Here is a 15,847-nt window from a genome sequence, read left to right as displayed (position 1 = left end):
CAACTTAACACATATAGGAGACATATGAAAACACTGTCAAGATAACGAGTGCAATGAGTTACAATGTACAGTGCTTAGCAGTACAATGTGTTCTGGCATGAATCAATAAAGCTTACCGCTGGATCCTTGCCCCAGTATTTGGACACTTGTCTTAATTTTTGAGGTTAGCCAAAAAAGCTACAAATCTTACAGCATTAACATTTGGCAAATTTTTGTGAGTTTGGCGTCTTTGTGTGCTTGTGTTTCTGGATATCTATGTCTGCCCAGTCCAATGAGTGGAATGATGTTACTATATCGCTATAATTTTAGTTGAAAATTACAGCTGACGCCAGTGCACTGAATTTCACCACTCAAAAGCATAGCCTAGATTAATACATAATGTTCCATTGTGTTTGTGGAAGTGTAGAAAGACAAATTCCTCCCACAGAGAAGACCTAACATTTAACAGTAAACGGAGCTGGGCTTTTCTGTGACATATGCACTGACATATGCAACAAGTCCTCAAACCAGTACGACCATATAGGTTGTTTGTGCCCAACCTCTGAGGTGCCCCATAGGAGCATCTCATGAAATTGTGCCCCTTCGTCAGCAGGTGTAATGGACCTTTGTTGTCATGGCTACAACAATAAATAAGTGGTTAGCCTTATAGAATGTGCACGGTTTGGTTAGGCTTAGACACAAATACAACTTGGTTAGGTTTAGGTAAAGATCGTGGTTTGGGTTAAAATAAGTACTTCATTAAGGTTAGAGGACCGTCATCTTCATGGTTACAATAATAAATACGCAGTTGAAGTTGTGGAATGGTCAATGGTCAAAAGAGACAACATTTCTATTGGTTTCAAACAGGAATGAACACCAGTCTCCTGTGTCAGCAGGATAAAGTCCTGTGTTTTGTTGACCCATCCATCCATCCATCCATCCATCCTAACCTCCTCCTTTGCTCCCACAATAATTACTACCACCGCAACAGGTCGCCTAACCATAAAACGTTACTATGGGTCGTAATAAGCTGCTTGCACAGGTGACCTATAGGGTTGTTTTTTAAGGGAAGGACAGTCTCAACCTTTACAGCACTGCCGAACAAAAAGGATCCGTTTTTCAGCAGATTTAGGCAGTTTTTCCTTGAGTCTTTCAGCTGAATACTTCAAAAGACTGGGACAGAATTATAGCTCAAAGAGAACAAAATGAACTGATTTGATTATTTTGGGGTGAGTCTGGATCAATCGCATTCTTTCCCTTTGTCAGAACGGGGTCGTGTGGCCCTGAGGGCAGAGGGGTGTAATCATTTGAGGCAGATGGAGCACGCCATTTGCCCAGGCCTGGAGGGGCTCTGATTTCAATGCTCCATTATGAGCTGTGTTAACAGCAAATAACATAAATTCCTCTCTGAGAACACACAATGCAACACATAGACACGTTGCATTTCAGCAAGTATAAACACATTGAGACACTATGGCAATCCTTCAGACAGACATGCAGGAAAGGGAGAGGAAAAAGAAAAAAAAGTCAGTGGGACAAACGCACACATTCCATACTATTAAGACAATGACTAAATGGCTCAGCTACTGAAATGAGAATTTAAATAAGAAAATATTCTGACTTCACAAAGATCTATCTTGTACTGGGTCTGTGTTTGTAATGAGTAAAAAAACCCCTTAAATTCTTCATTGCACTGCAAATGGCAGTGGACACACAATTCAGTAAAATGTATACAGTACGGAAGCACGTTTGTATAAACTGTGACGAAGGAAATCGATCCTTCACACTGCTCTACATGAGGAGAGCCAGCTGGATCCTGTTAACAGTTCTTAAATGAATTCTACACTTTCTAAGTTGTGTGACACTCAGGGAAGCTTTTACATTAAAATTCCCAGCGTTTTGACAATTCCAAACAAAATTACACAGGCAAGGCTGCACTGCTGAGGCAGAGAACTGACTAGGTTGCCTGCACTGTGTGTCGGGGTTATCTCAAGACTGTCTAAGATTGACAGGACCCACACTGAAACCTAACTCCAGTTAGTGTGGGAGCAGTGGGGGGGCTGAAACTATATTTATTTTAAATAGTGAAATGTGTAATGTAGAAGTTACCTGAAAATCTGTAAGATAGACAGGCTTTGTTGGCCCTAATGATGACTGGGCTATGAATGGCTAAACAGGTCAGTTTGTTACTGTGATATTGTAACTTCTAATCTTGGCTAGTTTTTTTCCAACCAATGACAGTTATTTGTTCTAAATTCCTGCAACATACACATCCTGAACAGAAACCAAGCAAAGTCCTTGTAAGGGAAATATTAACTTTGGGATATTTGTAATATATCCAAGACACTGTCAACATAGCTCTCACAAGGGATAAGTATCTGCCAAAGCAAACTGCTCTGGATAGGTGTATATAACCATTTATTTTTGAAATGCAAACATTCATGCTTGGTATGTAGAGGGAAATTATTTCAGGTTAGGGCCATTGCCAATTACCCCCTTAGCTACAGTATGTTGGCTTAGACAGTATAAGTTGGTTGATGTGTAAATATTGAGATGATTCCTCAAGTGTGTAGATCCTGGGGCTGAACCAAACAAACTGAGGTTGCAAAGGTTCATGCTAAGAGTGTCTATCAAGTGTCTATCAAGCTTAATCATATGAAAATACCATTCATTTCCAGTAGACGACACATTCTATAGTGAAGCTGTTTTGCCTGGAATCCCCTCATGTTCTTGCCTCATGTTTTATCATAGAATGTGACCTTCAATACAGTTCTTGATCAACCTATGAGCACAGAAGAAATATGTACTTCACTGAGGAAGTACTGCTGACCTTACATAGCTATGCCTTACATCTTAATTTAAACAATGAAAAATTAAATATGAGACATGAGGGGGAAAAAAACAAATGGATTTGTCAACATAAAGATGAGATGGTGTGACTGAGAGAAATCTAACCTCAAGTCATTTACACAAGACTTCCATTATGAGCGAATCTTGTGGAATTGAGAGTTATCCCCCAGCTTCTGCGTTTTCCCAGAACTGCATTAAGTGCAGCGATGAGATTAGTTTGCCGTCAGATTGAATTGGACGTGCCTCTGGATTTTACTGATGTCCTACACAAATAAAGCGTGATACAACATTGCCAGAGGCTGAAATGTCAAATGCAGACCACAAAAATTCATGACCAGATTGAATGCACTGCCTATACTTAAAACAATTTTGCAGTACTTTAAAATATTGATATGATTCATTTAAGAGACACGGCATGCAACACATATTACAACCTCTGTGAAACCTACACACACTTTATCACCAAGCTGTAGTCAAAGCAAAAAATACTGTGAAATACTGTCAATAGGTCTCATTTTCACTGTGACCTCGGCAATAACACCTATTTATGTTTATTTGTGTCTCTTTGAGTGAACTTTGGATTATCGCTACTCTTCTGTCTCTCTCTCCTCCTGAAACCTGCCCATATCTACTTTAACTCCCTTTCTCCCTTAACATAATGAAAAACAACAACAACATTAACAACAACAAAGAAAGTAGCTGCCATGGACCGATCTCTGTCCCACAAAGGCCTGACCAATCCTTACCAGTACTCCAGGCTCGTTTGCAATGCTAAACACAATTTTAGGAAACGAAAGAGAGAAGACAGATAAATGGGTGAAGGGTGCAAGCATGCAGCAAATTAATTCTGTGAATCAGGGTTGGTAATGTACCTGACCTTGGAAACTGTCAAACTCTTCTCTTTGCTCAGTTCACACTCCATTACAACTCTAATAGCACCAATTACTGTTTTATTTAGCTGTGTCATCCCCAAATTCCCCCTTCTAGAAGAGGGAGAATTATTATTTAGCTTAGCATCCTCCAGGCTAAATTACGAGTATGAATATCACACTGGAAGATAGAGGTGGATAGATAAATAAGGGCAGAGGAATGGGTGAATTTGTTGTTAGGAGGGCAAAGGCCTGAAAGCATATGGTGGAGAGAAAATAAGAAAAATTATTATTCCAGTAAAGATGTAGGTCATTCCAGAACAGATTTTTATTAGCATGGCTGTAGATATCGATTGTTGGGTCACTGAGTCGGTGAGGCAGGAGGGAACTAAATGAAAATGGAATCTAAGTGATCACCTGCTATGTAATGCAGTTACTCTTTATTACTCCTAGATAAATATGATAGATACACTTTCATGTCTGCAATAATATGAATCGAGTACGCCGCTTCATCACTGAGACCTTACATATGGGGTCACTATCAGACCCTCATATGTTTTAATTTCATTACAGTATAAATAGATAAATATGATAACACTGACGTTCTTGTCACAGTTAATGATCTTCGGATAGGCATTTTTATCAGGAAAAATCCATAGGGTCAACCTTGAGGCCACAACCCACAGATTTCGCTGATTTTATAATGAAGAAATAAAAATGATGAGTTCCCAACCTGGTCAAAGGCCTTCACTATAATTCAAAATCTCCCCTCCCTCCTTTTCTCCCCTGCCAACTTCTACTTGGACTTTTTATTGCACAGCAGGGGCTTTTAAATTTGTTCTGCACAAAACTCAAATGTAAAATTTAGCCTTAACCTTAAAAAGAAAGGCTCATTAAAACATACTATTACACTCACCATATGGAGGCCCACCAGCTTTGGGATTGTGGCCTGTGTTGTGTACTATTCTACAGTACAAGAGACCAGGCTGTACAATATAAGTTTCTAGATTAAGGCAATTGTTCACTTTCCCTTCCTTGTCTGCCCTCATCCCACTGTTGTCAGACTGAATGATCCCACACTGAGTAGATGCATCTGTGTGGCAGACTCAGTTGGAGAGGTGGGGGGGTTGTTACCATAGCAGTACAACTAAATGTGCTTCCATCAGGTTAGTGATTGGATGGGTAAGAGACCAGATTAAGGGTGACTTTGGAAAGATTGTTCCTCAGACCAAGAAGCATCTCAAAGTAGGTTTGCAGTCACTTTACTCCTGTTATCACCCAACCAGCTTACTCAAACCTGCATCACATAGACATATGGGGCACGGTTCAGCGAGACTGCTTGATGGCAATGTTGGATTTTAATGATTTCTGCATATGGTTGTAGTATTATTTTCCTATTATGTATATTATGATGTATTATTAATAATTCATATATTTTTCTGGGAACAAACATATTGTATAATATATATATTCTTTTGTTTTTGTTGCCATTGTTCTGCTTGCAATGGACACTGGTAAGCATCAGACATTTGCCCAGGCATGCGTACAGACCAACATACACATGTTAAGTACACAGTCAGAGCAGCAAAAGGGGGGCACTAATGTATTAAGGTAAGGCTGCAGCTAATGATAATTGATTGTTTAGTCAATCAATTGAAAATGTCAGTAAAAGTCGCAAATGCCCTCTTCAATTTCCAGGCCAAGATTTTGAAGCTGGTGGCAGCTTCAAACTTCTTGTTTTGTGTGACCAAGATTTCAGCCCCCAATTAGATTGATTTACAATGATATAAAACGGAGAAAAGCAACATTAGAGAAGCTGAAATCAGCAAATATTTTTTCTCCAAAATGGCTTAAGCAATCATTGATTATAAGAATTCTTGCAAGAATAGTTTTTCGTGTACACAAAAAACTCATACTGTAAATTTTCCCCATAATGTTTTGTAGTACATCTCACACACACACACACACACACACACACACACACACACACACACACACACACACACACACACACACACACACACACACACACAAATCTGAACTGCTATATCTGAAAACATCTCCAGAAGCATATTTTGAGAGAGCCCCGCACATACGATACATATGATACATACTGACAGGAACTCAGACAAAAGCAGACTTTATGGGCCTTGTTACCTTGTCACATCTCATGAGGCCCAGGTAGCGGAGGGACTTGCTGCTCTGAGCGATCTGTGTGGCTCCCTGGTCTGTAATATCCTTACACCAGCCAGCATCCACAGTCTCTATGGTACTGCTGTACTGGCCTATGGCTATCAGAGCTGTGGACACAGGAGGAAGATAGTGAGAAGGAGGGGGAGGAAAGTGGGGAAGGAGGGAGGGAGAGAAACAAGAAAAGGTGTTAGTCTGACAACCTTTCTCATGCAAATGTGGCAGCATCGTGCTCCCACAGGGATGCACAGAAATTCAAGATGAAACCAGGGCAAGTCATCTGGCCAGCTGTGACACATAATTCCAATGTTTACCCAACACCTTGAAAATATACACACATACACACAGGTTAACACGCTGAAACACACACATGCATACACACAAATCTTGTACACAACCATGCTTGTTCAGACTGTTGCAGACTGTTGCAGGATTCATCCATTAGAGCCCTGGCATGAGTCACGGCACTGAAAGGCAATGACACCGTGCCAGGGTAAAGTGTGACTCCATGCCAGTGTATGATTTAATACTGCTTGTGTGTGTGTGTGTTTCTGTGTGTGTTTACTGCTGCCAGAGCAGAAACATAGTGCCAGGGTAAAAAGTATCCACCAAAACAAATATGTTTGTGTCCGGGGGCTTTGTTACACCTCAGAACATGTGTGCATAAATATCTACACACACTCCACACCTTCATCCTAACCATCAGAAATAAATGCCTAGTCTTAACCCTCAAACTACCATTTGAAGTTGTGAGAACCGGCTAATATGTCCTCACAACGATGATTTCAAACCAAAATTTGTCGACACAACCATAGACAGATATGCCTGCACGCGTGCGCACACACACGTGCACACACACACACACACACGCGCGTATTTATTTTTGAGCAGAGTACAAATTAAAATATGTAGCTGACAAACGTGTGAAATGAGATTTAGTTTTCGGTAATTTATCTAAAATAAAGACATACTCTGCTGCATTATCACAGAAACACACACAGACACACAACAATCTTCCTCATCAATCTTTGGCCTGTCAAGCGTTGGTCAGATGGAGGAGACCTGTGCTCTACCAGTCGATTGATAGTGCTGCTCAGTGATCGATTGGCAGGGCCTGGGCTTTGTTCTCTACTCTCTCTCAACCATCACTAATGAGAGTGGGAAGGGAGGAGGAGGAGCGAGGGATGAGAGAAAGATGAAAGGAGGAGGGTAAAGACAGAAAGCCTTTGACCGCACCTTCAAATGGTTACTTAGCCCTGATGTTGTTTTCTCATTCACTAAAATCTATTTCACTTCAGACTCTTTTACAAACAAACTTGAGACACAAATGTCTCCACTTCAATAAGGAAGGAAAAAAATAATCTTTACAAATTTGTTCACATGTTGGATCTCTTCCTGTCCCCTCTCTCACTTTTATCACCAGCACTTTTCAAAATACCTCCGCATATTACAGTACTAAATAACATCAGCAACATCACATAACATCAACAACATCAGCAGATTGTTGATGTCACTCCACACTGGGTAGGATTTTCTGTCCACGAGTGCGTGCGCCTGTATACATGTATATGAGTGTGTGCTTACACTGTTGAGCTTGTTCCCATAGGAGAAGGGAAATGAATAATCTCATGCTTTTTTAATCAACTGCATGTATTTAAAACTCTTTCCTCCTGTCCAGCTGGAACTATGTGATGTACAGTCTCCTACAGACAAACACATAGAGGAATGAGCTTGTATGCAGTATGTGACACATGTAATATATGGCTTTGGGCACTCCACATGTGGTTCTTTTCGTGCTCCAGCACGCTCTTGGACGCCATGCATAATGGCAAATTATGGCTAAACAGGCAGTAACGCAGCTTTGAAGCTACAGTATGTTTCATGTAAAACAGCACCGTAAGAGGCTCCAGCCCGCCAGATGGTTGGACAGCACATGATGTAGCCATGTTACTTTTTGACTAGCAGTGACCTGATGAAGTATTCTAAAAGACTGTTTTATGTGTATCTGTGCTCTTGAGTGTGTGCAAGGCAGGTCAAGTGGATAAATGGCTCCCCATACTGATCCCCTTGTCGTGTCCAATCACATGATCCCAAATTCGAATACCAGGGCTCAGACCTCTCATCTGATGTTAAGACAAACATATCGCTGCTTTTAAAACCCCTTACAGAGCAATTGAGGAGTTTTCCGAAGAACAGGGAAATCAAAAAAAAAAAGGGGAAAAAAAAGGAGGAGCGCTTCATAGTTAACCGAACCAAACAACAGAACCGCCTCTACTTCTCCTTCACCAATTCCACGTCCCTGTTTCTTCTACTTCATCTTTACTTCATTACTCCTGACAAAGTGAGAGGATAAGAGCAGACACTTGCCTAACACAGTGAATGTAGTATAAGAAGTGTGAGTGGCTACATTGCCCATGCATTTCCTGATTACTATGCTGCACTCACCTAAGCACACAACCTTCCTAATCTGAATTACTGTCGACAGGCTCCAGACTTTATAAGGAAAACATATGGTAGTTTAAGATAGCTACAGTGAAAGAGAAGAGCAAATAACACTGAACATCATTTTGTTAAACTCTCAAGCTGGTAAACTCGAGTCGGATAATGCCTTTGTCAAAACGAGCCAAGTGTTAGTCTATTTAGACTTATTAAGTACTCTATCAACAAGTTCATCTGGTCGCCATTATAGTCTAATATCCCTGTGTGTGCTCCGCTTCTCTCCCTCTTCCTTTGATCCTTTATCAGGAGCCTGTAAACTTCAGCTACTCATTGTGGCAAATGGAAATCGTTGGCTACTTTTGCAAAAGAGAGGAGCTCTCAGTGAAACCTTTTTACTACCGCCCAACAGTTTTGTTCTCGTTGTCAGAGATAGACAGTGCAATTGGAGCTCCGTGCCTTTGTTTTATAAGATACTGGTGAAGCAGACAAATAAAAATGTAAACACAAAAATGTGTAAAGAGTCATTTTATTTTTGTTGAAAACACTATAATCATACTATAATTTAAACTCTGAACAAAAACAAGTAATTGCATTCACATCTCTCATAGCCAGACGTATCACACTGGAACTCTACCAAGAGTCCTTCAATATGTCAATGGCTTAAAGATGTCTTTTTTTTTTTTTAAACTTGAGAAAATAAAATATTCACTGAGAAGCTCAAGGGACAATTTTTTCATATATTGCAGCCCTTTATAACCCAATTTAAACGTTTTGCACCATTTACCTTCCTATTAATCCTAGTATGTACCTGCCTACTTATGCATGTTTGTCTGCCTGGTTTTTCCTTCTCTTTTCCTGTTGAGTCTGTTTTTATGTTAGGCGCTAACCCCACCCCAGTCACAGTCAGCTATGGTGGGGAGTTAGCCAAAGGTGTGTTTGTGTGTGTGCATCAGGTAGGTGTGCGTAGGGAAGGTTGGGGGGGCTTGTAACGTGGGAGTTAGGAATCTTACTGAGTTATGTTGTTCTTGTTTTTTTTCCACTTATTTAGTTATTTTTTAATCATTCATTTATTCTTCTTTTTGCAGCCTATATCTGTACTCTAAATGGTAATTATTCATTATTTTATTATTAATGTCACTGTCATTATTACTAATTTTGTTACTTCTACTTGTACTACATTTTTGTTCACACCTGTAATTTTCAGGAAATCTGCAAAGTATACTGTCACTATTGAGATACATTATACACTACGAAAGAATTTAAAAAATAAAAATCATACTATAATTTTATTTGCATGAAATTGAAACAGTGAAACTGTAAGTGAACAAAAAAAACTAGTACATCTATGCATAGTTACATAAAAATGCTTAAACCTGGATACAGTTTTCATTAAATCCAAAGTAATGTAATGTAAATTTGATGCCTTCTGATAGTAATGTACACAGTGCTAATAATATTTTAGCATACATACATAATCCGCAAATTCTCTGTAAGACAATCATTCATTAGTTATAGTAATGATATTTTGCCTTGTGTCCCTTATGAAGTGACATTTATGCAAAATTTGCTACACACAGATAGTGTTAGGCCCGGTTTACATATACAGCATGCTGACAGCTAAAGGCGCTGACTTAAATTGATTAATAGGCCCTCATAAATTCTATCTACATCAAATAAAATAAAAAGGTCATTCAGCATTTCTCAGTTCACTTTTTAAGGAAGTTGCTATGAATTGACAATTACATTGCTTGAAATTTAACCAAACAATGTTTAAATATAAGCTTTCCAAAAGCTTTTGACTGGCGCTGTATAAGGGACCATAGGAGCAGGAAATTGTCTTTCCTGACTGATAATGATTTTCTGTCTGAGAAACAGATGAAGCGATATGCAAGAGATGTTAAAGTGAAAAAGAGGTGGAAGAGTCAGAGGAGAAAAGAGGGGAAAATCCCATTCTGGTAGCAGGAGCTGTGACTGAGTGGTGACTACACACTCACAGACGGTAATGAGGACACACTCTGCTGCCCTGCCTGAGAATGGCTTCAGGATCTGGTTCTCTCTCTGTGTGTAATGTGTGTGTATATACACTCCCCCTTTAGTGTGAAAAGAAGCAGAGAGAGACAGAGATTGACCTTGAATCCTGGATATCATTAATTTTGAGCATGGTACATTTCACCTGTCTTTTACCAAGTCCGTCACTGGGGGATAAAACTAAAGCATAATACAAGAAACAGGTGGGGATTCACATTTAAAACCAGTTACTTTAGTTTACTTAAAGTTCTCCTGGGATTACGGCTAACATATCTTCTTGTCAATCCATCACCATATAACAAATCAATCAACAGATCAATATAAAGAGTGTCATGGACCATTTTAGGACCTTTAGGAACGGCATCCCTTTGTCAAAGGCAGAGCCTCAGTTCTTTCAGTAAGACCTTCCCAAATATTAGAATTTAACTATAAGGCTCTGCTCATGGCTTTCAGTTACAAACCATGTGACAAATGTTGAGCAAAGACGAAGAACAAAGTAAACCCCGAAGTCTTTAGTGTTCTATTAACCTCTACATTATCTCCAGACAGAGATTTATAACCTATTGCTTTCCCATATCAGGCACAAGCTGTTATCAAAGACCATAAATAGCAGATTTATCCGAACATAGGAGTGGTTCTAGGCTAAGGTAACCGCACTCCAAACAGCAGGGTCAGGAGTTGGTCAATCCTGTGATGACCGCAACGTGAGAAGAAACCCTTCTTAATCAGCTTATTCTCCTATCTCTGTACCTAACCTCAGAGATTCAGGGGTTAAGCATCTTTTAGAGGGTTATTAGATATTCACTTATTACATTCTCCTAAATGATGGTTTGCCATTACTGCTATCTTATGGCTCTGAAGCCATCCCCATGCCTGTTTGCAGTAACCCTGTACACAATATTTTAGCGACTGATGAAGACAGAATGCCTATGAAAGATGTGAAGGTATACGGTAAGGATTTACTGTGTTGTAGTGTGTTCATGCGTGTGGGTGTGTGTGTGTGGATAAATATGGCAGCGGGGAGAACAGAAAAAAAGGCTTATTATGGTTGATATATTCCAGAGAGCATAACTGTCGTTTCTAATGTGAAAGACATTCACTCGGTTCTTTGTGTTGCGTTTAAAAACTTGGCCTCAGCTTTGCCCTCTCCATTGTGCTGCTGTAAGCCCAGAACCAAAAGAAAACCCCTTTTCACTTCTCATCCTGTTATTTTGTGTTAGTTAGATGGGATACAGAAGCTATTTTTTAAGCAGATATCAAAATCTGTATTTTTTTCACCCATTTTACCCAAAACTCTTTCCAATACTGACATGCATTTTTCAAGAAAAAAGGCCATGTTTGTTTCAGTTCTGCTGTATTTGGTAACATTCCTGTAGAGAAAAGTTTCACACTGTACATGCCAACAGCTGCGCTAGACTCAAAGATACACCTTTCATAACTAGGGCGGGGCAATAGGACAATATACAGTGGTGAGACGATATAAATATGTCTTATATGTCTCCCTAATATCTGTTGATATTTTAGGACATTGTGGTCAATGTCACTAATCAGTTAACAGGACTGCTTTGTTACACTATTAGATTGTTATACAATTCTGGCATTAATGTAATGAAGTCCCTTGATGTGTCATGCACTTAGAGGTGCTATATTTTAAAACATTAAAAAATACACTAAAATTACCAACAGCATGTTAAGAGCTAGCCCCGGCTTGTCCCATCTCATAATACCACTTTGTACCTCAGGAGGCAATAGGGAGTCACTGTAGCGTCCAGTCTGCCCTCAGTCCAACATGAGAGGTTACAAAAGTAGCACTGGCCAGACGGCAGGAAACCAAATTCAGCGGCAAAGAAAATAAGTGAATCAACACTGGCGTTGCAGCATTTCTTATAGGCTGGTAATTTAACAGCTGTTAATGCTAACGCTGGCGAGGTAGCCATAGCAAATACTTACATATAGAGCATTTAAATTGTTAGAATAGCCAAAAACAGATGTTGTTGTCTGATTATCTCATCCACAAAACGTTTCTTAACTGATTTCACCCATAAAACTGCAGTAGAGGATTCATTTCATATCACCCAGTCCTAATAAAACTGCTCAAAGTTTATTTTGAATGGATGAACGTGAAGGACTTGAATTTTAATGGCTGTGTATTGTTTTGGGCTCCGTCCTCTGTAATCGTCTATATATACATGTACAAGTGCCTGTGTTTCTTTGCGTGCGTTCTAACATTACAATAATTTGACATGAGCAGAGATGCGAAAATGCTCTCACATTAGTGTGTCTACATGCATGTAAATGTCCTCGCATGAGTGCACATATATCATACAAGACTGTAAAAACTTTGTAAGGCAACCTCAATTAGCACCATGTGGCTGTCACTTAACTCCTTTGATGCCTGTCTGACCTGGCCAGACGTTGGCCTCACGGCCTGATTGATTAACACAATATGCTCATCTTCAAAATACCAAGCCATACTCACTGGGGTCACACAGAGTGCCAAAACAAATGCGGTAAACAACATGCCAAATAAAGCACTTGAAACACACACACACACACACACACACACACACACACACACACACACACACACACACACACACACACACACACACACACACACACACACACACACACACACACACACACACACACACACACACACACACACACACACACACACACACACACACACACACACACACACACACACACACACACACACACACACACACACACACACACACACACACACACACACACACACACACACACACACACACACACACACACACACACACACACACACACACACACACACACACACACACACACACACACACACACACACACACACACACACACACACACACACACACACACACACACACACACACACACACACACACACACACACACACACACACACACACACACACACACACACACACACACACACACACACACACACACACACACACACACACACACACACACACACACACACACACACACACACACACACACACACACACACACACACACACACACACACACACACACACACACACACACACACACACACACACACACACACACACACACACACACACACACACACACACACACACACACACACACACACACACACACACACACACACACACACACACACACACACACACACACACACACACACACACACACACACACACACACACACACACACACACACACACACACACACACACACACACACACACACACACACACACACACACACACACACACACACACACACACACACACACACACACACACACACACACACACACACACACACACACACACACACACACACACACACACACACACACACACACACACACACACACACACACACACACACACACACACACACACACACACACACACACACACACACACACACACACACACACACACACACACACACACACACACACACACACACACACACACACACACACACACACACACACACACACACACACACACACACACACACACACACACACACACACACACACACACACACACACACACACACACACACACTCACACACACACACACACACACACACACACACACACACACACACACACACACACACACACACACACACACACACACACACACACACACACACACACACACACACACACACACACACACACACACACACACATACACACACACACACAATTTGGAAAATGAGACACTTAACAGGTTGGCATTATTCATCAGGACTCAATTAAGCTAAACATACTATTGCCTAAGATAAGAGCAGTAAATTTTGTCCAGTTAAAAAGAATTTAATGAATGAGTTTCTAGAATGGGTTCCAACAGGATTCACTCACAATTAAAATACTCTTTAGAACTTTAAATACATCAGACATTCATTATCCTATGTATGCCAGGGCTGCACTATTCTGGCAGCCCAGTATCCCCAGGAATTCTGTCCATATTGAATGATTCTACACTTCACCACTTGGTCCAGTGCCAACACAGGAAGTAGTTTGCCCTATATGTAGAAAGGTGGAAAGAAAGGGTGTGGGGGTTGGGGTGGTAGAGTATACAGGCGTGTAGCATGTCCGAATTTCATGCAGGAGACTGGAGTTTAGTGCCCGTAACAGACAAACTATTAATATTTCTGTTTTTATTAACAGTTACTGTGTGCACTGGGTGTAATTAAAAAAAAAAAAATTCCCTCATTTCTACCACTGCAATGCTCTTGAGAGAAGCCCTAAACCCCCAGCTGTTCCAGTGAAGCTGCTCAGTGGCCAACAGATCAGACTCTGGTTGTACTGGGCAGCTTCAAAGGGTGAATATGTGTAAACTTAAGTTTGTACACGGCATTACCAAAATAGAGAGCATTTCTCTCTGTAAAACTTTCATAGATAAATAAAAGGTAAATAAAGGTTTCAAAAATGTAATCTCTGAGAGCTTGGTATCTCTGGAGGTAGGGTGATGCAGTATAGACAGCTACAGTTATATTCATTTGTGTGGTAGGGTGACACGGTTTTATGGTATTTTTGTGGCCTTGACAGTTTCGTCAGATTGCAATTTGTGGTGACACAAAAAACACTGCTAGTGAAAATGCAGCAGAATTGTGGTCATGTAAGAATGAGATTACATAGAGGTAATAATAAAAATCTTCATCTTAATGTGATAAACAAGGCAGCCCCCGTGTATAAGCATATAAAGTAAATATAGCGAAATTTCAATAAAAGGGCCTATTAAATGCTAATAATAACACACTCACAGGGCTATAGAGGTATTGTCTGTGTGTGGTTGTGTGTATGGTTAAGTTTATAATCTGTGTGGAATGTGTTTTATAGTCATACTTCTTCTTCAATGACAACATCAAGAATGAGAAAAGAGACTCTAAAAAGTACACACACACACACACACACACACACACACACACACACACACACACACACACACACACACACACACACACACACACACACACACACAATTTGGAAAATGAGACACTTAACAGGTTGGCATTATTCATCAGGACTCAATTAAGCTAAACATACTATTGCCTAAGATAAGAGCAGTAAATTTTGTCCAGTTAAAAAGAATTTAATGAATGAGTTTCTAGAATGGGTTCCAACAGGATTCACTCACAATTAAAATACTCTTTAGAACTTTAAATACATCAGACATTCATTATCCTATGTATGCCAGGGCTGCACTATTCTGGCAGCCCTGTATCCCCAGGAATTCTGTCCATATTGAATGATTCTACACTTCACCACTTGGTCCAGTGCCAACACAGGAAGTAGTTTGCCCTATATGTAGAAAGGTGGAAAGAAAGGGTGTGGGGGTTGGGGTGGTAGAGTATACAGGCGTGTAGCATGTCCGAATTTCATGCAGGAGACTGGAGTTTAGTGCCCGTAACAGACAAACTATTAATATTTCTGTTTTTATTAACAGTTACTGT

General features: G+C 40.3%; 1 protein-coding gene across 1 annotated transcript in view; it reads right to left on the bottom strand.

Moving 5' to 3' along the window:
* Window positions 1–15,847, bottom strand: part of fbxl17 (F-box and leucine-rich repeat protein 17) — a 223,108-nt gene that overhangs the window by 12,815 nt on the left and 194,446 nt on the right. Inside the window, exon 12 of the mRNA XM_040154669.1 lies at window positions 5,856–5,998. Within this exon, the coding sequence (XP_040010603.1) occupies window positions 5,856–5,998 (143 nt within the window). The remainder of the gene's footprint in view (window positions 1–5,855; window positions 5,999–15,847) is intronic.

This window comes from Xiphias gladius, chromosome 19 (assembly GCF_016859285.1).
Source record: "Xiphias gladius isolate SHS-SW01 ecotype Sanya breed wild chromosome 19, ASM1685928v1, whole genome shotgun sequence".
NCBI classification, from domain to species: domain Eukaryota; kingdom Metazoa; phylum Chordata; class Actinopteri; order Istiophoriformes; family Xiphiidae; genus Xiphias; species Xiphias gladius.
The sequence above is the reverse complement of the archived record's forward strand: the minus strand, read 5'-3'. Positions and strand labels throughout refer to the sequence as shown.